General features: G+C 38.0%; 1 protein-coding gene across 2 annotated transcripts in view; it reads left to right on the top strand.

The window, feature by feature from the left end:
• UNC80 (unc-80 homolog (C. elegans)) overlaps positions 1 to 23,769 on the top strand; it is a 230,726-nt gene that overhangs the window by 7,876 nt on the left and 199,081 nt on the right. For both annotated transcript variants that reach the window (XM_011932342.1, XM_011932341.1), the window contains exons 5-7: positions 6,208 to 6,331; positions 9,785 to 9,858; positions 13,390 to 13,529. In XM_011932342.1, coding sequence (XP_011787732.1) covers positions 6,208 to 6,331; positions 9,785 to 9,858; positions 13,390 to 13,529 — 338 coding nt within the window. The remainder of the gene's footprint in view (positions 1 to 6,207; positions 6,332 to 9,784; positions 9,859 to 13,389; positions 13,530 to 23,769) is intronic.

The raw sequence follows: 23,769 nt of genomic DNA, 5'->3' as shown, positions 1-23,769 counted from the left end.
TGGCTGTAATTTTATTTTTAAGACATGGATGGGAGTCTAAGTTTTGGAAACAGATAAGCCTGTATTTGAATCCAGTGCCTGCTGTGCTCTATAGGAGACTGTGCAAATAATTTCTATAAACCTCCGTTTTCTCAAATATGAATTGGATCTAAGAATAAATGTATATGGCATTGTGAAGATTGAACAAGTTATAGTATTCAACCTGACACAAAGAAAGTCATTAACAAATGTCAGTTGTCTTTAGCGTTGGTATTTTATTGCTGCTGGTATTATGTATTATTAGTAGAAAAGAAGCAAGGCCTCCTTTCGGGAGAGACTACTCAAATAATTGGAAAAGCTGGCTGAAGATCCTCATGTTTAACTTATAGCTTGGGAATGGAGCATTTATAAAGGAGTGAGACAATTCATACAAAATACGACACAGTGGTTGATATACATAAACAATGATTGTTAGTGGTATTAATATTTTTATCATTTTTATATTATTATATTATCATTATAGTTTCATCATTTTGTCATTGCTGTGAGGAAAGCATTGTTCTTGATGCTGTAGAGAATAAAAAGTGTTCATTTGATAATTTTTGCCATAAGGCCTTTTGTGCTTGAGAGATATCTGGTTTTTTCAAGTTGTTGGGGAATGTACAATCTCTAGATCAGGATTTCTCGGCCTTGGCACTGTTGGTATTTGGGCCAGATAATTCTTCGTTGTGGGACACTGTTCAGTGCATTGTAGGATATTTAGTAGAGTCTCTGGCCTCCATCCATTAGATGCCAGTAACACCCTATTGCCCCTGAGTTGTGCCAACCACAGATGACTCCAAATGTTGCCAAATGTTCACAGATGGGTGTGTGGAAGGGAATTGGTCCTGACTGAGAGCCACTGCCTTACATCTTTCATTTGCCTGCCGTTATCAGGCTCTGTTGGAGCCTGTCGTCTTTCCCTACCCATGTAAACTTCCCGTCACCAGCATCATTAACATCCTGTTATCCCTATGCTTCTTTGCAGTTGCCTTTCATGACTCCAACTCCAGATCAAGACCAAAATTCACATTTTCTATCCCTACCCAGAAATCTGCACGCTGCTGGGGAACCCACACAGCCATCCAGAGTAATGTTTCTGCAGCACCGTGGTCTCTAAACCCAGTGTGCTGCGCTCCCCCGCTTGTCAGTCCTTTCCTTGATTTTCCTCCTCAGGTTTCCACTCAGCACTTAGTGTTACAGGATGGGGCTTGTATAAGACATGGTGCTGTAGGAGGCGTGGGAGGCCAAAATTTAATCAAAGCATGAACCCATGCCTCCATATCCTCACCTCCCATTTATTTACTCTTCAATCTCTTATTCTTGCTTCTATTTGCCTCTGTTATGTGACAGAATATTTTCACTATCATTTCTAATTTTTACAACTACCCACAGGGGTGTGTGTATCTTTTCTCCATTTTACCAGAAGGGAAATTGAGGTCCATAGAGATAATAGGAAAGATTGTGAGTAACCAAGATGGAATTCAAACCCAATCCCATCTGATTTTCTATAAAATTATAGTTTTTTAGGTTTCTGTACCAGAGGATTTTTTTGTTTTCTTTTTTTTTCACTCAGGTCATGAACAACCTCTGAGTTGTTGAATCTAATCTCTATTTGCAGCCCTCATTTCATTAAACCTCAGCTGCATTTGAAACTACCATCATGCCCTTTTCTTTCAGTTCATCTGATGACACCACACCCTTCTGGTTCTTCTTGCATCTCTGACTCTGTCTGCTCTATCTCTATTGAGAGCTCATCTTTTTTGTCTGCCCCTTTAACATTGGGGTTCGCCAGAGATGCATTCTTCACGCTTTGTTCTTTTCACTCTCCTTTCTCCTAGGAAGACTTCCTTCGGCTTCATTTACCATGTGTGTCCTGCATGCTGAGGTCACCTAATTATACATTTCAAATCCAGGCTCCTATCTTTGCCTAAATTGTCAAATGACTTTTCCAAACAGATAATCCATGGGAAATTCAAACTGCACCTGTAATGAGCCCCGTCCCTAGATTCTATATTTTAGATAATGGATGTATTCACAAAAACTCAAACTACCTTTCACTATCCCTCATCCTTACTTGCACATTCCACTAATCGCAGAGTCCTACTCATTTGTTCTCCTAAATGTTTCCCAAATTTATTACATATTTTTCATTCCTACTTAACTACCTTAACCCAAGCTTTTATCATATCTTACATGGACTGTTTACTTGGACCACTTTCTTACTAGATTCAGTCTCCTGGCTTGTCTCATAAAATCTAACCTCAACACCAAGGTGACCTATCAAAAATGTAGACAATATCACCAACATACTTAAAATAATTTGGTGATTTCTCATCATACAGAGAGTACAACTCCAGCTTCTTGGTCTGGTAAACTGGGCCCTCTATGACCTGTCTGACTACTACTCCTGTCTGTGAACTTCAGATGTTTGAAGTCTCCCCAAGAACATAGCATACTTTTTTTCAGATCTTTTCTCATGTTGGTCTTGCTGACTGGAATGCCCTCATACCTCACTTCTCTTTCTAGAAAACTCCTACTTATCCTTTAGGACTTCATTTGAGATCCATCTTTCCCTCTTTCTCTACTTCCATAATATTCTAGGTACAGGTTTATTTTTATACTTTGTTTATTATCATCTCTTTATGTGGCTCTCTCCCCCATTAGATTCTAAATGATCTGTTTGTAGGAATTACCATTGCACCCATGATAACTAACATAGTATCTGTGTTTAATAGGTATTTAAATAATATTAAGTGAATAAATTAGTTCACTAATTTGTAAATAAACCTAATATAAATGACTAATGCTTTTGCAATACAGTGTATTATTCAATGCATATTTTATATTCTTTTAATTTATAATTAGCTCAAATAGTTTATATAAAATTCATAGTCTGAAAATCCTGTGAAATATATTATTAATTTTAGATCAAATTTAATTTTGTCAGTGAAAAATGATGAATGTTTGTTAAACTAAGGCATCTTCTTTAAATATGGTATCAACATTGTCATGATTTTGTCATGTTCGCTTATTTTTTCAACAAATACTTATCAAGTGCCTGCTGTATGCTAACTACTGTTCAATGTACTGGAGAAACAGCAAGAAATAAAACAAAAAGTAAGCCCTTCAGGGGATTTTAACAAAATCCATATGTGTAAAGTAAACAACTTTAAAATGGAACTTAAAATAATAGTTGTTTCTTTAAATCTCTCTAAGCTACTAGTAAATACATTCAGAATTGCTTTATGACGTCATGGAAACAGGTTCTCAGTGAAAGCAAGAAAAGTATCTGAAATGTGGGGACATTACCTCTACATGTGCTTACATTTCTGGCTTTTCTCAGGACCTTCTAGACTACCTGCTTCACAACTGTTTGGATGATAAAGAGTGTCCTCTCCAGTTGTTGAGTTTCTGCTTGTGTATGTATACATAGCGTTGTGTGTTCCATTAAAAGAAACTCTAGAAGAGACATTAGAGGCCCAGAGTTTATACATTCATCCAAGTTAGGAAGACTTACAAAGGAAGATACCAACACAAGAGAAGGCCACAGGTGCTACAGGCATTCAGGTCCGAAAGAGTGATTGGATTTATTTGGAGAAGGTAAAACAAGTTCAATTGATGAACATACTAGTTTGGTATTGTATTGATGTTCGAGGAAATGCACAGAAGAAGGAGATCTCAACTTGTATTCAAGAAATATACAATCTACTTGGAGATGTATCAAGTAAAACAAAATAATGGCCATGACCATCAGAGAGTGCTGTGTCATGCTAATAGATCAGATGTTAAAGCCCAGGATTTCAGTACAAGAGAGATCACTCCCTGCTGCAGTTTCCACTGGAATTTTACTTGTGTTAAGATTTCTCATGAGAAACATGGAAAAGAACTGAGCTCAGAAACTAATAAATCATTAAAACAAGGTCAATTGAGGTTTTGTTTCCTGTATTTGTGGAGACAAATCTAGTAAGATTTGCTTAATGTTAATTTCCTGTTTCTACATACAATACCATGCAGACTTCGTTGTGTCCATTCCAAGGGAATTTGGGTTACTCTCCTCTTAACTTCACAGCTGTCTGTCTAACTGCTTACTTGGTATCTCTAGCTTAATGTTTAACAGAGATCTACAACTTAACATGTCTAAAACTAGGCTTCTGAAATCCCCAAACCTGCTCCTACTTCATCTTACGTATCTTTCTTAATTGCAAAGCCAAAAATCCTTGACATCTTTTTCTCTCACACTCCACATCCAGACAATTAGCAATTTCTGTAAGTTGTATCTTCAAAATGCGTTGAGAATCTACCACTTATCGTTTTGCCCTCTATTAGTACCCCTGTCTAATCATCTTTCACCTAGATGATAACAATAGCTTCCAAAATAGTCTCTTCTTTCACTGTTGCCCTTTCTCAAACTATTTTCAACAGCCTGAGTGAACCTATTAAAATATACATCCAATCATGTCACTCTGCTACTTGAAACCTTCCAGTTGCTTCCCATCTTAATAATTGCTAAAGTCCTTATCAAGACCTATCAGGCAGTATATTATCTGGCACTCAATGACTTCTCCAATTTTTTTCTACTTTTGTCACATTCACTTGACTCTGGGCACACAGTCTTTTGGCTATTTCTGAACACACTAGGCACATTTAGGGCCTTTGTGTTTGCTGATCCTCTTTCATGGAATACTTTTCCTGGAGATAGCTACATGACAGCTCCTTCATTTCATTCAGAACTTTACTCAAATGTCACTTTCTCAATAAGGCTTCACCTGATTCTCTGGTCTAAAATGACAACACTTTGTTTGAGACAGCCCTTCACTTCCTCTCTACACTATGAACAGAGATTTTTGTATGCCTTGTTCACTGTTGTATTTAAAACCTAGAATAGTACCGGGTATATGGTAGGTGTTCTATAAATATTTACAAAATATATGCAGAATGAATTTAACCAAATGCTTTATGTGCTTTTCTAATACTTCCACAGGGAATTCTAGAGACTTTCCCATTGTGGGAACTGTGTGGCTCTGTTGCCAAGTGGTGACAGAATCCCAGGCTAGCCTTTAGGTTTCTTTTTACTAGGTACAGAGTTGCTTTTCTTTTTCTATTTTTCCAGTTGCTTCTGAGTTCTTTTCCTTCAATCTCAATGGTTTTCAACCCCAGCTATGTGTGAGAGTCATCAGGGGGATATTAGAAAATCTCACAGGATTCTAATTTAATGGGTCTGGGCAGGAGAGGTAAGTGATACCTAGGCCTCTTAGATTTAAAAGCTCCCCTGGTGATTATAATATGCAAGCTGGGGTTGCAAATCACTGCTGTGAGTTCCTGGGTCTCAGATGTATTCGTTAATCTGTGATCACATTCTCTACTTCTATCTTTACATTGTTTTGAGAGACTGAGGTGTTTAAGATATAATCTCAGAATGTCACATATTTATACTTATACAATATGATAGCAGAGGATATGCTCTTGAAAGATACTTTGAATCACAGATAAATTGAGTGAGTATGGGTTATAAAGTCAGCCCTATTCAGCTAGTATTTATTGAGTATCTGTTGTGTACCCAGTTCCTAATGCTATGTTAAACATTGTGATGATGCTCGAGGCTGAGAGGGAAGGAGGATGCTTGATTTATCCTTGCCCTCAAGAAATTAAAGGTTGTTAAGAAGACAACATTACAAAATAATACACTATGAAAGGTCAAATTATATGTGCCTAATTCCCTAAAATGTAAGAAAAGAGATGGACTGGATAATAGAATGTCAAAATAGCCAGTATCTGAGTATTTTGCCTTATGAGGGAGAAATAAGGACAACTAAATAATTAAGAGGAATGATAATAATAACCAAAGTGAAGAGATCTGCCAAGACTCTTGAAATAAACAACTTTCAACCACTACAAACACAAAACTATAGTTTTGTATTTGTATTCCATGCTTTGCCCAAAGCTATGTTTTGATTGGTCATTAGTTTTGGATAAAGCAGACAACTGGGATTTTCATAGTAATTTTAGTGATAACTTTGGGTCATTGGTTTACTCTAGAAACATTCATCTGACTGATGAGAGAAGGTTTGGCAGATAAATCCACTCTGAAAATAACCTTATGAATGATATTAATGCTTGCATTGATTGGTCCCTTTAAGCAGTTGTTACATGTCAGTTATTGGACATAGATCTTCTCTTCCCCCCTAGGAATCTGACCTTACCTTCCGTCTGGCCAGTGGGCTTGTCATATGGCAGCCCATGTGGGAACACAGACAGCCTGAAGTCTCTGGCTTCACCGCACTGGTGAAGCCCATCAGGAACATCATTACAGGTTTGTAACTTGGACACTCAGTGGGACAGTTTTAGCAGATTCCCTCACACGTAGTAGTTAGAGTGATGGGATAATTTGCCTCTAAGAAGTCAAAAAGAAGCAAATATCTCCATGGTTATTTAAGTGTCCTGATATAGGGCTTATTCACATGAGGAAAAACTACTCTGAATCAAGAGCATGGACTTTGGGCAATTCATTTAGACTCCCTGTGCCTCAGCTTCCTCATCTGTAAACTGAGAATGTAAATATCATATTAATACTACTTACAAGATTGTTACGAGGAATGGAGCTAATATATGTAAAACTGCTTAGAAGAATGTCTGGCACATAGTAAATGGCAGCTGCGATTATTATTATTATCATTATTATGTTATCATCATCATCATGGTAAATGGAATAGAGGCTCCTTAACAAAAATCATCTTAGTGTTGTATTGCTATCTAAGCATTTCTCTTTAGGAATTGTCTAATGACATAGTCCCATTGTTCAATTGTAGAAAGAACACAACATGATAGATTGAAAAGTGCATGGCAGGCTCACACTATCTATCTCTAAATCTCTAAATCTATCTCTTACTATTTATATAACCTAACTTTACTAAACACTTCCATGTATGTAAATTTGAGGTGATAATGCCAGCTTATAGGGCTTTTTAGTAAGAAGTAAATGAGAGTGCATTAAGTGCCTGCTTTATAGTAAGTGCTTAATAAATTCTAGTCCTCTATTCTCAACTCTATGTTTAGCATTAATAATGAAATTTAAAAAGAAATAAATTGTGTGGAAAATCTACAGAAGCATATATATACATACATATTATTTTTAAAATACACCACACACACACACATATATAATTTGCTTTATTCATAAGGGTTTTGTGCAGATAATAAACAATCTTTTTTATTAATATATAAGCTGTAATTTAACACATGTATAAAAACTACTAAGAAACCATGTCCCTCCATGGAAGTACTTGGGCTATTTACCTCACCCTCCTTTTGTTTCTGGATGATATTCACAGTGGGTTTCTTTTCCCTTTGCCTGATGCCTGTGGACTTGAAGCAGTACCCAGCATCTGAGGGGAAATTAGACTCAGCTTAGACAGCATGGCCAGAAGAAAAAGCAATGGCACGTGGTGACCTTGATAAATCACCTTCCTTCTCAGCACCAGTTTACTCACAGTTTGAATGAGACATTGCCATCTTAGTTTCCCGCTGTTCCTGGTCCTCAGGTAAAGATGTAACTGATTTGAATTTTACCTCCAGGACAGCTTAATGTAATAGTTAAAGCACGGACTCTAAAGTCAGTCTGGGCTATAACCTTCATGCAAGGGTCAAGTGACCTTGGGCAAGTTTAACTCACTGTATCTTAGTTTCTTCCCCTGTAAAATTGGCATCATAATATGGTAGTATTGTTGAGTTATTTTAAGGGTTAAATGAGTTATAGTTTTGTTCCACATAACAACATTTTGGTCAATGATTGTGTGTATGACAGTGGTCCCATAAAATCATAATGGAGGTGAAAAACTCCTGTCACCTAGTGATTTCATAGCCATGGTAACACAGTGCAAGGCATTACTCATGTATTTGTGGTGATGCTGGTTTAAACAAACCTACTACACTGCCTGTTTTATAAAAGTATAGCCCATACAATTATATGCAGCACATAATACTTTATAATAATAACTGACAACTATATAACTGGTTTATGTATTTACTATACCATACTTTTAATTGTTATTTTAGAGTATATTTCTTCTACTCCTACTATCCATTTTTATTATTTTAAAAAAGTTAACTGTAAAACAATCTTAGGCAGGTCTTTTAGGAGATGTTCCAGAAGAAGGCATTGTTATCATAAAAGATGACAATTCCATGTGTGTTATTGCCCCTGAAGAGCTTCCTTTGGGACAAGACATGAAGGTGGAAGACAGTGATACAGATGATCTTGATGCCGGGTAGGCCTAGGCTAATGTGTGTGTTTGTGTCTTGTTCTTAACCAAAAATGAGAATGCCTGGCACATAGTGAGTAAGCAGTCGCTGCACTTGTTTTAAAACAAAAAAGTTGGCCGGGCGCAGTGGCTCACACCTGTAATCCCAGCACTTTGGGAGGCTGAGGTGGGTGGATCACCTGAGGTCAGGAGTTCGAGACCAGCCTGACCCACACGGAAAAACCCCATCTGTACTAAAAATACAAAATTAGCCTGGCTTGGTGGTGCATACCTATAATCCTAGCTACTTGAGAAGGTTGAGGCAGGAGAATTGCTTGAACCTGGGAGGTGGAGGTTGCATTGAGCCGAGATCACGCCATTGCGCTCCAGCCTGGGCAACAAGAGCAAAACTCCGTCTCAAAAAAAAATTTTTTTTAAGTCAAATAAATATATAAGAGTATAAAATAAGTATATAAAAACCATAAAATATACTTTTGTACTTTTTAATACATACTATACATACTACATGCTAGTATATGTAGCAATATATACTATAAAATATATTAAAAGTATAAAAGATAAAAAATATATAAATAAAAGTAAAATAAATATACAAATTTATAAATATATGACTATATTAAAAAGCTTATAGAATAGTTAGAAATTAAATATTTTTGTGCAGCTATATGATGTATTTATTTTAAGCTTAGTATTATTACAAGAGTCAAAAAGTTTAAAAAACTAAAAAGTTTATAAAGTAAAAAAGTTATAGTAAGCTAAAGTTAATTTATTATTAAAGAATAAAAACTTTTTAAAAATAAATTTAGCAAAGCCTTCATATTCACTCACTACTCACTCACTGACTCACCCAGAGCAACACCCATTCTTGCAAGCTCCATTCATGGTAAGTGCTCTATATAGGTGTATAATTTGTTATCTTTTATACCGTATTTTTACTGTATGTTTTCTATGTTTAGATACACAAATGCCATTGTGTTATGATTGCCTACAGGATTCAATACAGTAATGTACCGTACAGGTTTGCAGCCTAGAAGCGCTAGGTTATGTAATATAGCCTAGATGTGTGGGTGGCTATACCACCTAGGTTTGTGTAAGTAAACTCTATGATGTTTGCACAATGATGAAATTGCCTAACAACACATTTCTCAGAAAGTATCTTTGTCCTTAAGTGATGCATGACTGTATATGTAAAATGCTTAGAGAACTTTGTATATATAAGTTGCTGAGTAGGTGTTAACTATTATTGATATTTTTAGTATTGCCAACTTTTTAGCACCTTAACTTACTGAGTCAGACTGAAGAGATGAATATCTACATTGATAACCAAAACAATGCTAAGATTTTTGAATTGGTTATTTGAATTTCTCTTACAATATGCATTAATGTCTTCTTTTAAAGTAATAATGTTCTATTAAAATAGCTTTTCTATTTGAAAATGAAATGCACTTATGAAATAAAAAGAACTATAACCTTATAAAACGATGGAACTTCTTCCATCTTTTCAGCTAAGAGAAGTTCTCCTATCAACAGTCAAAACCGGACCTGTGAATCGCCAAATCAAGATGCAAGACACTTAGAGGTTAGTTTATTATAATCATAAGAAGGGAGGCAGTAAGTCCTTGGACATAGTGTAGTGTGAAGGTAAAGACATGAGTTCTAGAATCGTACTACCAGGCTCAAAGCCACTCCTCCTTTCTGAATGTGCAACTTTTAACAGCCTCAGGTTTTTTATCAGTTGTGTATGAAAATTAATTTTCTGTATCTCCCCAAAGCGTGGAGGTGTGGAAACAAGACAATATACGACTAGTATTTTATCTCAGTGCCTAGTGTGTAATGAGTTGTGCTTTATCTCAGTGGCTTACATGTAACACTCAATGTTAGTTATCATTACATCCCAGATTAAATAACATATCACCTTGTTCTCAATTATTGAATCCTCTAATGTTTGTTAAGTAACTCTAATGTAGGTAGAATAATGCTGCCAGAGGTCAGGAAGAGGGAGTTGGAAGGAGTTATAAGATAGTCCTACCCCTTAAGGAATCTTAAAGTTTAATGAGGGGTCAAGACTAACCCACATAAAACAGAAGATGCAAAATATGATATAAGATGCAGAATATAATTCAGTGCAAATTTGTCATGTTTGATCAAGAAAAGAAAGAAACGAAGGCCAGAGTAATTGAAAGCTACATAGAAATCAATACTACCATTAACTTGTGGCATTAAATGAACTGCTTTGACTTTCAATTCAACATGTGCAAAGTGAAACTTGCTGCCTTCCATCAAAATTGGATCCGCTTTCCAACTGCTACTACTGCCAGGAAGATTATCACTCTTTTTCCCCTCCAACCTGGAAATTTTGGAGTCCTATTACATCTACCATTTACTGAGCAATTACTAAGTACAGACACTGTGATTTATATGCTGTAAGATGTATATATTTTTCACATTTAACATATTTGAAATTGAGTATTCTTGACAGTCTTTGGCCTTTTATAATCTCTCTACTGGTAGCTGTCTTGATATGGTTGTAATTCTTGTGCAGCATGAATTTGGTCATTTCCAGCATCTAAATTTGCATCATCACGGTCAGTGGATTATAAGTATATGTCAGAGGGAATAGTGGAGAGGTATTTCAAGAGATAACACTTTTGATATAGAGGAGGTTATTCTTTGGAAAAACTCAAATATTAACAATTCAGGGTTGAAAATTTTAAATGTGAAGTAGTTTTAGGAACACCTACCCCAATTTATTTCACTTATACTTTCCTCTTACATATACACAGGGTGGAAATATAATAAAACAGCTGTGCCTAAATAAATGTAAAATAGCTCTTTCAACAAGTATAAAATTAAAAATCCCCAATGATAGAAGTAAAATGTCCTAGTTTAATTAATAGGGTATTTTTTTCTTAACGTTACATAAAATAATGGTGTGTCTTCTAAATGATGACATCTTAGATACAATGAAATATATACATCTCATATTATGTTATACTTAATCCTCTTGATTTGATTTCCTGCTAAGTCATATTGTCTTCTTTTCTTTATATTGCTCAGATGTTTTCTTTATTCTTTATGCCCACTGCTATCCTCTAAATCAGGCCCTCATAACTAAATTGCAGTTGAACCTACCTAATTGAATTTTCTACTTCTAGACTGTTCTCCTTTGCATAAACACCAGTAATAGTTACTGACTAATTTCCTAATATATCATTTATTTATTAACTCACCATTTCACGTAAGGCATTTTATGCAAGTGCCATCCTTTTATCATGTCCCTTTCTCCTTAGGAACCTATAGTGGATCCTATTGACTGTCGCTGCAAGACCAAATTCCTCTCCCTGTTTTTTGTGCCTCCCACCACTTGGCACCACCTTTGTTAAGTAACCCTGTCTCTGATTATCCCTTCAGTCAGTTATCTATTATCTCTAACTTACAGTGCCTGCTCATTTTAGCCTCCAAATCCTTGCTCAGATTGTTTCCTTTAACTAGAATCTTCTCTTTCCTTCATTTAAATTTTATCCTTTTAAGGACCAATTAAGATCTCAATTTCCCCTAAACTCTTGTCCAATTAGTCTAAGCCTGCACTGTCCAATATGATAGCCTCTAGGCCCGTGTGGCTATTGAACACTTGAAATACTGCTAGTCTGAATTGAGAGTGTAGAATGTACAGCAGATTTTGAAAATGCAGTATAAAATAGAGTGTAGACTTGGCGCAGTGGCTCATACCTGTAATTCCAGCACTTTAGGAGGCTTAGGCAGGCAGATAGCTTGAGCCCAGGAGTTTGAGACCAGCCTGGGCAATATGGCAAAACTGTGTCTCTACTAAAAATAGAAAAATTAGCGGGGCATAGTGGCACACGCCTGTAGTCCCAGCTACTTGGGAAGCTAAGTGGAGAGGATCACCCAAACCTGGGACATGGAGGTTGCAATGAGTCATGATCACACCACTGCACTCTGAATTGGGTAAGCGAGACCATGTCTTAAAAAAAAAAATAGTAAAAAAAAGAAATAGTTAATAATTTTTGTATTGATTCTATGTTGAAATGATAATTAGGGGTCAAAAAGAATATATTATTAAAAACAATTTCACCTGTTCATTTTCACTGTTTTTAATGTGGCCTCTACAGAATTTAAAATCAGATATGTGGCTGTTTGTGGCTTGCATTATATTTATATTGGACATGTTTCTCTGACCTATACTTACCTATCTTGAGACATAACTGTAAGCTCATGAGTTTAAGGGTCAGATTCATCTAATTTTTTAAATATCTCAAATCACCTAACATGAGGCACAGATAGTATGCTTATGCTAAAGAATTTTATGGTCAAGTTCAGAAGACTTAATTCATGGAATTTCTAGCTGTATTTGTCTCTCTGTCCATCATGGTTGAATAATGCCTTATTTTGGTGTGTAAAAATTAAAATTGTAAGGGCTAACCTTCCAAATAGATTGTTGAGGGTCTTTATACTTTAGCAAAGAATTTCACCTGTAATATCTATGGAAAAATACCTCACATTACCTGGGCAGAATTACATTTATCAGCTAAATGTAATTAAAATAAGCTACCTGGTAACAGAACTGCTGAATGTGTACTTATAAATCAGAATAAAGGTCATTGTGTCGATTAGGAAAGTATATTGCATCTCTCCACTGATGAATGAAGAAAAAAGTTAACCTTGCACTTCTGTTCTCATGTTCTGGCTTCAATTTGATTAGCTCCTACTAACCTAGTGCTTCTATTTTAGCCTCATGCTTCCATTTAGTTCACCTTAGTATGATGAATTCTTGATGTGTAACTCTCCTGTAGATACTGGGTATGGAGATGAAAAAGAAAATAATTAAGAACAAAATGAAACAAAATATATGAAATTACTTTGCCTGATGCTTGAAATGACACAGGTGATCCCTAGAAGTCTGTTTCTATTCTCTCTGAGACAAAATCAAAATCCCTTGATTCATAATATCATAATTAACTATGGTGAAAAAAACCCATATATGGAACCATGTTGTAGTATGGTAGCTAATTCTAGAGGATATAGCTACAGGGAAAACAAAAAAACAACAACAAAAAAACAAAACCTAATCTGCTATCTCTACCTCCAAAAGGGACTCCAGGTGGTTTGTGAAACATTCCAGTCAGATTCCATCTCACCCAAGGCCACCATTTCAGGCTGCCACCGAGGAAACTCCTTTGATGGAAGTCTGTCTTCCCAAACTTCCCAGGAAAGAGGCCCATCACATTCCAGGTACCTGATTGCAATTAGGGACAAAATGTGTCACTGGTCACCAAAAATCAAATATGCATTTTTAACTACTTTTATAGCCTCTGTTCCTTACAATATGTATTTGCATAATATGTGTATACATATTCTTGGTCAAGGTATAATTAATAATTGTAGAAATATGCTATGAATGGCTCCCTTTTAAACAAACTAGGGCAAAAGTGGAAAGAAGCTTCTAATTTAATGAGATGTCTGAATTAGATATTAGTTAAAAAGTTTAAGTGCAGAACTCAAATGATTTTATCAGAAGATTATGTTGCAGAGAAGTTAAAGGATCTGTTTTAATATATAAGGATATTTTATACCGCTAGATCCTTGTATTAAAATTAGTGCTTCTAAATTACATAGGAATTTAAAAGTCTATTCTTTGTAAATATTCTAACCCTACCCCTGTTATTTGGTGTACATAGTGAATTTGCTTATAAACACCTTCCCCAGAAACAAGAAATAGTCTATTTATTCTTGTTCCCTGTTGAAATTACGGACACCTGGAGTCATGAGGTTTGACACTCCACCTATGGGGCAAGAGCTCCTGAGACCATTTGTATATCCCTACTTTCAAATAAAATTATAGCCTAGTAATGTATAGTTTTTTAAAAAGGAACATTTTTAAGACTGGTTTTATTGAGGTGTAACTTGTATACTATAAAATTAACCTATTTTAAGTTTACAGTTTGATATGGTTTGGCTGTGCCCCACTAAATCTCAACTTGAATTGTATCTCCCAGAATTCCCATGTGTTGTAGGAGGGACCCAGGGAGAGGTAATTCAATTATGGGGGCTGGTCTTTCCCATGCTATTCTCATGATAGTGAGTAAGTCTCACGAAATCTGATGGGTTTATCAGGGGTTTCCGCTTTTGCCTCTTCTTCATTTTTCTTTTGCCACCACCATGTAAGAAGTGCCTTTCACCTCCCACCATGATTCTGAGGCCTTTCCAGCCATGTGGAACGGTAACTCCAATTAAACCTATTTATGTTCCCAGTTTCGGGTATTTATCAGCAGCATGAAAACAAACTAATATAGTAAATTAGTACCAGTAGAGTGGGGCATTACTGAAAAGATACCCAAAAGTGTGGAAGCGACTTTGGAACTGGGTAACGGGCAGAGATTGGAACGGTTTGAAGGGCTCAGAAGAAGACAGGGAAATGTGGGAAAGTTTGGAACTTCCTGGAGACTTGTTGAATGGCTTTGCCCAAAATGCTGATAGCGACATAGACAATAAAACCAGGCTGAGGTGGTCTCAGATGGAGACAAGACACTTGTAGGGCACTGGAGCAAAAGTGACTCTTGTTATGTTTTAGCAGAGACTGGTGGCATTTTGTCCCTGCCCTAGAGATTTATGGAACTTTGAACTTGAGAGAGATGATTTAGGTTATCTGGCGGAAGAAATTTCTAAGCAGCAAAGCATTCAAGAGGTGACTTGGGTACTGTTAAAGGCATTCAGTTTTAAAAGGGAAACAGAGCATAAAAGTTCAGAAAATGTGCAACCTGACTATGCAACAGAAAAGAAAAACCCATTTTATGGGGAGAAATTCAAGCCAACTGCAGAAATTTGCATAAGTAAGGAGCAATGAGCCTAATGTTAATCCCCAAGACCATGGGGAAAATGTCACCAAGTCATGTCAGAGACCTTCACAGCAGCCCCTCCTATCACAGGCCCAGAGGCCCAGGAGGAAAAAGTAGTCTGGTGGGCTGGGCCCAAGGTTCTCGTGCTGTATGCAGCCGAGGGACTTGGTGCCATGGGTCCCAGCTGCTCCAGCTGTGGCTGAAAGGGGCCAATGTGCAGCTCAAGATGTGACTTCAGAGGGTGGAAGCCCCAAGTCTTGGCAGCTTCCATATGGTGTTGAGCCTGCAGGTGCACAGAAGTCAAGAATTGAGGTTTGGGAACCTCCATCTAGATTTCAGAAGATATACAGAAATGCCTGGATGCCCAGGCAAAAGTTTGCTGCAGGTCCAGGGCCCTCATGGAGAACCTCTGCTAGAGCAGTGCGGAAGGGAAATGTGGGGTTAGAGGCCCCACACAGAGTCCCTGGTGGAGTGCTGCTAGGTGGAGCTGTGAGAAGAGGGCCACCGTCCTCCAGACCCCAGAATGGTAGATCCACTGACAGCTTGGATCATGCACCTGGAAAAGCCGCAGACACTCAACACCAGCCTGTGAAAGCAGCCGGGAGGGAGGCTGTATCCTGCAAAGCCACAGGGGTGTAGCTGCCCAAGACCATGGGAACCCACCTCTTGCATCAGCATAACCTAGATGTGAGGCCTGGAGTTAAAGGAGATCATTTTGGAGTTTTGAAGTTTGACAGTCCCGCTGGACTTTGGACTTGCATGCCCCCTGTAGCCCCTTTGTTTTGGCCAATTTCTCCCATTTGAAATGGCTATATTTACCCAATACCTGTACCCCCATTGTATCGAGGAAGTAACTAACTTGCTTTTGATTTTATAGGCTCATAAGTGGAAGGGACTTGCCTTGTCTCAGATGAGACTTTCGACTGTGGACTTTTGGGTTAATGCTGAAATGAGTTAAGACTCTGGGGGATTATTGGGAAGGCATGGTCGTTTTTGAAATGTGAGGACATGAGACTCGGAGGGGCCAGGGGTGGAATTATATGGTTTGGCTGTGTCCCCACTAAATCTCAACTTGAATTGTATCTCCCAAAATTCCCATGTATTGTGGGAGAGACCCATGGGGAGATAATCGAATCATGGGGGCCGGTTTTTCCCATGCTATTCTCATAATAAGTCTCAGTGAATAAGTCTCACGAGATCTGATGGGTTTATCAGTGGTTTCCGCTTTTGCTGCTTCTTCATTTTTCTCTTGCTGCCACCATGTAAGAAGTGCCTTTCACATCCTGCCATGATTCTGAGGCCTCCATGTGGAACTGTAAGTCCAATTAAACCTCTTTGTATTCCCAGTTTCAGGTATTTCTTTATCAACAGCATGAAAGCGAACTAATATACAGTTTAATGACTTTTAGTAAATTTACAGAATTGTGCAACTACCACTACAATCCAATTTAAGAACATTTTCATTACCCAAAAATGTCCCTTGTGCCCATCCCTTGTGTCACTCCCATTCCCACACCCAGCCCCAGGTAACCACTAATATACTTTTTATTTCTATTGGATTGCATTTCTAGACATTTTATATAAATGGATTCATACAGTCTGTGGCCTTTTGAATCTGTCTTCTTTCACTTAGCATAACGTTTTTGAGATTTACCCCCATTATAGCATGTATTAGTAATTCATTCCTTTCTATTGTTAAATAATATTCTTTTTTTCTTTATTTCTTCTAAAAAAATAAATAAATAAAAAACCAGACACATGTGCAGAACATGCAGGTTTGTTACATAGCTATATGAGTGCCATGATGGTTTGCTGCACCTGTTGACCTGTCCCCTAAGTTCCCTCACCTCATCCCCAATCCCACAACAGGCCCTGGTGTGTGTTGTTCCTCCTCTGTGTCCATGTGTTCTCAATGTTCAACTCCCACTTATGAATGAGAACATGTGGTGTTTGGTTTTCTGCTCCTGTGTTACTTTGCTGAAGATGATGGCTTCCAGCTTCATCCATGTCCCTGCAAAGCACATGTTCTCTTTCCTTTTTATGGCTGCATAGTATTCTATGGTATATAGGTACCACATTTTCTTTATCCAGTCTATCATTGATGGGCATTTGGGTTGGTTCCATGTCTTTGATATTGTAAATAGTGCTGCAATAAACATATATGTGCATGTGTCTTTATCTTCCTCTGGGTATATACCCAGTAATGGGGTTGCTTGGTCAGATGGTATTTCTGGTTCTAGATCTTTGAGGAATCACCATGCTATCTTCCACAATGGTCAAACTAATTTACATTCCTACCAACAGTGTAAAAGCATTCCTATTTCTCCACAGCCTCACCAGCATCTATTGTTTCCTGACTTTTTGATAATTGCCTTTCTGACTGGCATGAGATGGAATCTCATTGTGGTTTTGATTTGCATTTCTCTGATGATCAGTGATGTTGAGCTTTTTTTCATATGATTGTCAGCTGTGTAAATGTCTTCTTTTGAGAAATGTCTGTTCATATCCTTTGCCCACTTTTTGATGGACTTGTTTGTTTGTTTTTTTTCTTGTAAATCTGTTTAACTTCCTTGTAAATTCTGGATATTAGACTTTTGTTAGATGGGTTGATTGGAAAAATTTTCTCCCATTCTGTAGGCTGCCTGTTCACTCTGATGATAGTTTCTTTTGCTATGCAGAAGCCCTTTAGTTTAATTAGATCCCATTTGTCAATATTGGCTTTTGTTGCAATTGCTTTTGGCATTTTAGTCATGAATTATTTGCGCATGCGTGTGTCCCAAATAGTACTGCCTAGGTGTTCTTCTAGGGTTTTTATGGCTTTGGGTTTTACATTTAAGTCTTTAATCGATCTTGAGTTAATTTTTGTATAAGGTACAAGAAAGGAGTCCAGTTGCAGTTTTCTACGTTTGGCTAGCCAGTTTTGCCAGCACTATTTACTGAATAGGAGATCCTTTCCCCATAGCTGGTTTTTATAAGGTTTGTCGAGGATCAGATGGTTGTAGATGTGTGATGTTATTTCTGAGGTCTCTGTTCTGCTCCATTGCTCTATATGTCTGTTTTGTTCCATGCTCTTTTGGTTACTGTAACCTTGTAGTATAGTTTGAAGTCAGATAGTGTGATGCCTCCAGCTTTGTTGTTTTTGCACAAGATTGTCTTGGCTATACGGGTCTCCTTTCATGCTTCTTTGATACCATATAAAATTTAAAATAAATTTTAAATTTAATTTATTGTAAACTCATTATTTTATTTTAAAAAAATAAATTAAGTTTTTTTTTCTAATTCTGTGAAGAACGTCAGTGGTAGTTTGATGGGAATAGCATTGAATCTATAAATTACTTTGGGTAGTATGGCCATTTTCATGATATTGATTCTTCCTATTCAGGAGGATGGAATGTTTTTCCACTTGTTTGTGTCCTCTCTTATTTCCCTGAGCAGTGGTTTGTAGTTCTCCTTGGAAAGGTCCTTCACATCCCTTGTTAGCTGTATGTCTAGGTATTTTATTATCTTTGTAGCAATTGTGAATGGGAGTTCATTCATGATTTGACTCCCTGCTTGCCTATTGTTGGTATAAAGGAATGCTTGTCATTTTTGCACATTGATTTTGTAAACCGAGACTTTGCTGAAGTTGCTTATCAGTTCAAGAAGTTTTCGGGCTGAGATGATGGGGTTTTCTACATAACAATCATGTTGTCTATAAATTTGAGACAACTTGACTTCCTCTCTTTCTATTTTAATACCCTTTATTTCTTTCTCTTGCCTTATTGCCCTGGCTATAACTTCCAATACTATGTTGAATAGGAGTGGTGAGAGAGGGCATCCTTATCTTGTACCGGTTTTCAAAGAGAATGCTTCCAGCTTTTGCCGATTCAATAAGATATTGGCTATGGGTTTGTCATAAACAGCTCTTATTATTTTGACACATATTCCATTAATACCTAGTTATTGAGAATTTTTAACATGAAGGGATGTTGGGTTTTATCAAAGGTCTTTTCTGTGGCTATTCAGATAATCATGTGCTTTTTGTCTTTAGTTCTGTTTATGTGATGAATTATGTTCATTGATTTGCATATGTTGAACCAACCTTGCTTTCCAGGGATGAAGCCAACTTGGTCATGGTGGATACCTTTTTTGGTGTGCTGCTGGATTTGGTTTGACAGTATTTTATTGAGGATTTTTGCATCAATGTTCATCAGGGATATTGGCCTGATATTTTTTATTGTTGTTGTGTCTCTTCCTGGTATTGGTATCAGGATGATGCTGGCTTCATAAAATGAGTTAGGGAGAAATCCCTCCTTTTTAATTGTTTGGAATAGTTTCAGAAAGAATGGTACCAGCTCTTCTTTGTATTTCTGGCAGAATTCAGCTGTGAATCCATCTGGTCCTGGGCTTTTTTTGGTTGGTAGGCTATTAATTACTGCCCCAATTTCAGAGATTGTTATTGGCCTATTCAGGGATTCAGCTTCTTCCTGGTTTAGTCTTGGTAGGGTATATGCATCCAGGAATTTATCCCTTTCTTCTATATTTTCTAATTTATTTGCATAGATGTGTTTATAGTATTCTCTGATGGTAGTTTGCATTTCTGTGGGGTCATTGGTGATATCCCCTTTATCATTTTTTTCTGTGTCTGTTTGATTATTATCTCTCTTCTTCTTTATTAGTCTAGTTAGTGGTCTATTTGTTTTGTTAATTAAAAAAGAAAAAAAGCTCCTGGATTTATCGATTTTTTTTGGAGAGTTTTTCATGTCCCTATCTCCTTCAGTTCTTCCCTGATCTTAGTTATTTCTTGTCTTCTGCTAGCTTTTGGATTAGTTTGTTCTTGCCTTTCTAGCTCTTTTAATTGTGATGTTAGCATGTCGATTTGAGATTTTTTTAGCTTTCTGAAGTGGATATTTAGTGCTATAAATTTCCCTCTTAACACTGCTTTAGCTGTGTCCCAGAGATTCTGTTACGTTGTCTCTTTGTTCTTATTGGTTTCAAATAACTTCTTGATTTCTGCCTTAATTTCATTATTTACCCAGGAGTCATTCGGGAGCAATTTTTAATGTTCAGTTTTCATGAAATCATGTGGTTGTGAGTGAGTTTCTTAATCCCAATTCCTAATTTGATTACACTGTGGTCTGTGAGACTGTTTGTTATGATTTCATTTCTATTGCATTTGCTGAGGAGTATTTTACTTCTAATTATGTAGTTGATTTTAGAATGAGTTCCATGTGGCACTGAAAAGAATGTATATTCTGCTGATTTGGGGTAGAGAGTTCCGTAGACATCTACTAGGTCCACTTGATTTAGAGTTTAGTTCAAGCCCTGAAAATCCTTGTTAATTTTCTGTCTCATTGATCTGTCTAATACTGACATTGGGGTGTTAAAGTCTCTCACTATTATTGTTTGGGCATATAAGTCTCTTTGTAAGTCTCTAAGAACTTGTTTTATGAATCTGAGTGCTCCTGTGTTGGGTGCATATGTATTTAAAATAGCTCTTCCTGTTGAATTGTTCCTTTTACCATTATGTAATGCCCTTCTTTGGCTTTGTTGACCTTTGTTGGTTTAAAGTCTGTTTTCTCAGAGATTAGGATTGCAACCCCTGCTTTATTTTTTTTTTTTTTCTTTGACAGAATCTTCCTCTGTTGTCCAGGCTGGAGTGTGGTGGCATAATCTCGGCTCACTGCAATCTCTGACTCTTGGATTCAAGCAATTCTCCTGCCTCAGCCTCCCAAGTAGCTGTGATTACAGGTGCCCCCCACCATGCCTGACTACTTTTTGTATTTTTAGTAGAGACAGGGTTTCACCATGTTGGCCAGGCTGGTCTTGAACTCCAGACCTTGTGATCTGCCCACCTTGGCCTCCCAAAGTGCTGGGATTACAGGTGTGATCCACCATGCCTGGCTGACTCTGCTTTTTTTTTTTTTTAATTTTATTTATTTATTTATTTTTTGCTTTCCATTTGCTTAGTAAATTTTCCTCCATCCCTGTATTTTGAGCCTATGTGTGTCTTTGCATGTGGGATGGGTCTCTTGAATACAACACAGAGGTGGATCTTGACTTCTTATCCAATTTGTCAGTCTGTGTCTTTTAATTGGGGCATATAGCCCATTTACATTTAAAGTTCGTATTGTTATGTGTGAATTTGATCTTGTGATCATGATGGTACTTGTTTATTTTGCACATTAGTTGATGCAGTTTCTTTGTAGTGTCATTGGTCTTTATATTTTGGTGTGTTTTCTCAGTGGCTGGTACCGGTTTTTCCTTTCCATATTTAGTGCTTCTCTCAGGAGCTCTTGCAGGTCAGGCCTGGTGGTAACTAAATCCCTTAGCATTTGCTTGTCTGGAAAATATTTTATTTCTTCTTCGCTTATTATGCTTAGCTTGGCTGGATATGAAATTTGGGGTTGAAAATTCTTTTAAGAATGTCGAGTATTTGCCCCTGATCTCTTCTGTCTTGTAGGGTTTCTGCTGAGAGGTCCGCTTAACAGCGGACCTGTCTGATGGGCCTCCCTTTGTAGGTGAACTGGCCTTTCTCTCTGGCTGCCCTTAACAGTTTTTCCTTCATTTTGACCTTGGGATATCTGATGATGTGTCTTGGGGTTGATCTTCTCATGGAAGATCTTAGTGGTGTTCTCTGTATTTCCTGAATTTGCATGTTGGCCTGTCTTGCTAGGTTGGGGAAGTTCTCCTGGATAATATCCCGAAGTATGTTTTCCAGCTTGTTTCCATTCTCCCCATCTCCTTCTGGTACTCCAATCAATCATTAAGTTCAGTCTTTTTATGAAGTCTCGTATTTCTTGGAGACTTTGTTCATTGCTTTTCATCCTTTTTTTCTCTATTCTTGTCTGCATGTCTTATTTCAGTAAGGTAGTCTTCAAACTCTGATATCATTTCTTCCACTTTGTCGATTCGGCTGTTGATACTTGTGTGTGCTTCATGAGGTTCTCATTTTGTGTTTTTAGTTCCATCAGGTTGTTTATGTTCCTCTCTAAAGTGGTTATTCTAGTTAGCAATTCCTCCAACCTTTTATCAAGGTTCTTTGCTTCTTTGCATTGCATTAGAACATGCTCCTTTAGCTCAGTGTAGTTTTTTATTATCCATCTTCTGAAGCCTACTTCTGTCAATTCAACCATTTGATCCTCCATCCAGTTCTGTGCCCTTGATGGAGAGATGTTGCGATCATTTGGAGGAGAAGAGGCACTCTGGCTTTTTGGGTTTTCAGCATTTTTTGGTTGATTCTTTCTCATCTTCCTGAGTTTGTCTAGTTTCTGTCTTTGAGGCTGCTGACCCTTCGATGGGGTTTTTGTTGGGGCCTTTTTGTTTTTGTTCTTGTTGATGCTGTTGTTGCTTTCTGCTTGCTTGTTTTTCTTCTTCAATAGTCTGTTCTGGTCCCTCTTCTGTAGGGCTGCTGCAGTTTGCTGGGGGTTCACTTCAGGCTCTGTTCATCTGATTTGCTCCCGTGCCTGGAAATGTCATTCAAGGAGCCTAGAGAGCAGCAAAGATAGGTGCCTCCTTCTTCTTCTGGAACCTCTGACCTCAAGGGATACCAACATGATGCCAATAGGATCGCTCCTGTACAGGATGTCTGAAAATCCTGTTGGAGGATCTCACCCAGTTGGGTGGCACAGGGAGCAGGACCTCTTTAACAAAGGACTTTGTCCCTTGGTGGAGAGGGTGTGTTTCACTGGGGAGAAACTCACTCTTCTGGACTTCCCGGATTTCTCAGAACTACCAGGAGGAGAGGCTAAATCTGCTGGTCCACAGAGACTGTGGCCACCACTCCCCCAGGGGCTTTTCTGCCTAGGGAGATCTGAATTCTGTCCTTGAGCCTCTGTCTAGAATTATTGGAGATCCTACAGGGAATCCCCACCCAATGAGGATGGATGGGTCAGGTTTAGGCCTGAAGAGGCACTCTTGGCTGCAGACTGCCACAGTCAGTGTGTTAGGCTGTGGGGACAAATCTTGGGACCAAGCCGTCCAGCCACCCTGGCTGCAGCAGGGAAAAAGCACAGCCTGAAGCTGCAGAAATGGGTGCCTCCCTTTCCCTGTTCAGGAAGCTTAGTGTGTTAGGCATTTGCAAGTCCAAGTGCTGGCTGCTGCCCCTCCCGCAAGGAACTCAAATGGCTTAGACAGCAGGCTGCCACAGCCCTGCTGGTTGCCCCTCTCCCCAGGAGTTCCGGAGACTTAAGCAGATTCCAGCTGAGAGGCTGTAAGTATCTGAGTGTTCCGGGGTTAGGACGCTCAGGCCCCAGTGGCATGGGTTCGTGATCCGTGGGTTACACAGTTACACGGAAAAAGCACTGTCTCCCTGGCTAGGTAGCAAGTTCACTCACGCCTCCCTTGGCTGCGGTGAGGGAGTTCTGGAACTTCCCCATGCGTGGCTCTCAGGTGGGCTGCTGCACCACACTGTTCTTCCTTCTCTCCATGAGTGATGACAACCTTCTAGTCAATTTTGATGAGAGAGCCTGGATACCTTGGTTTCCAGTGAAGGATTCACACGCTTATTATGGTTTTTTTTCAACGGGAGCCTCCGAGCACCACGGCTTCTAGTCAGTCATCTTGGCCCATATTGTCTTTAAATAATATTCTATTTTATGGATCTATCTTATTTTTTATCCCACTCATCTGTCGATAGATATTTGGGTTATATCCAC

This window comes from Colobus angolensis, unplaced genomic scaffold (genome assembly GCF_000951035.1).
Source record: "Colobus angolensis palliatus isolate OR3802 unplaced genomic scaffold, Cang.pa_1.0 Scaffold95, whole genome shotgun sequence".
NCBI classification, from domain to species: Eukaryota; Metazoa; Chordata; class Mammalia; order Primates; family Cercopithecidae; genus Colobus; species Colobus angolensis.
The sequence above is the reverse complement of the archived record's forward strand: the minus strand, read 5'-3'. Positions and strand labels throughout refer to the sequence as shown.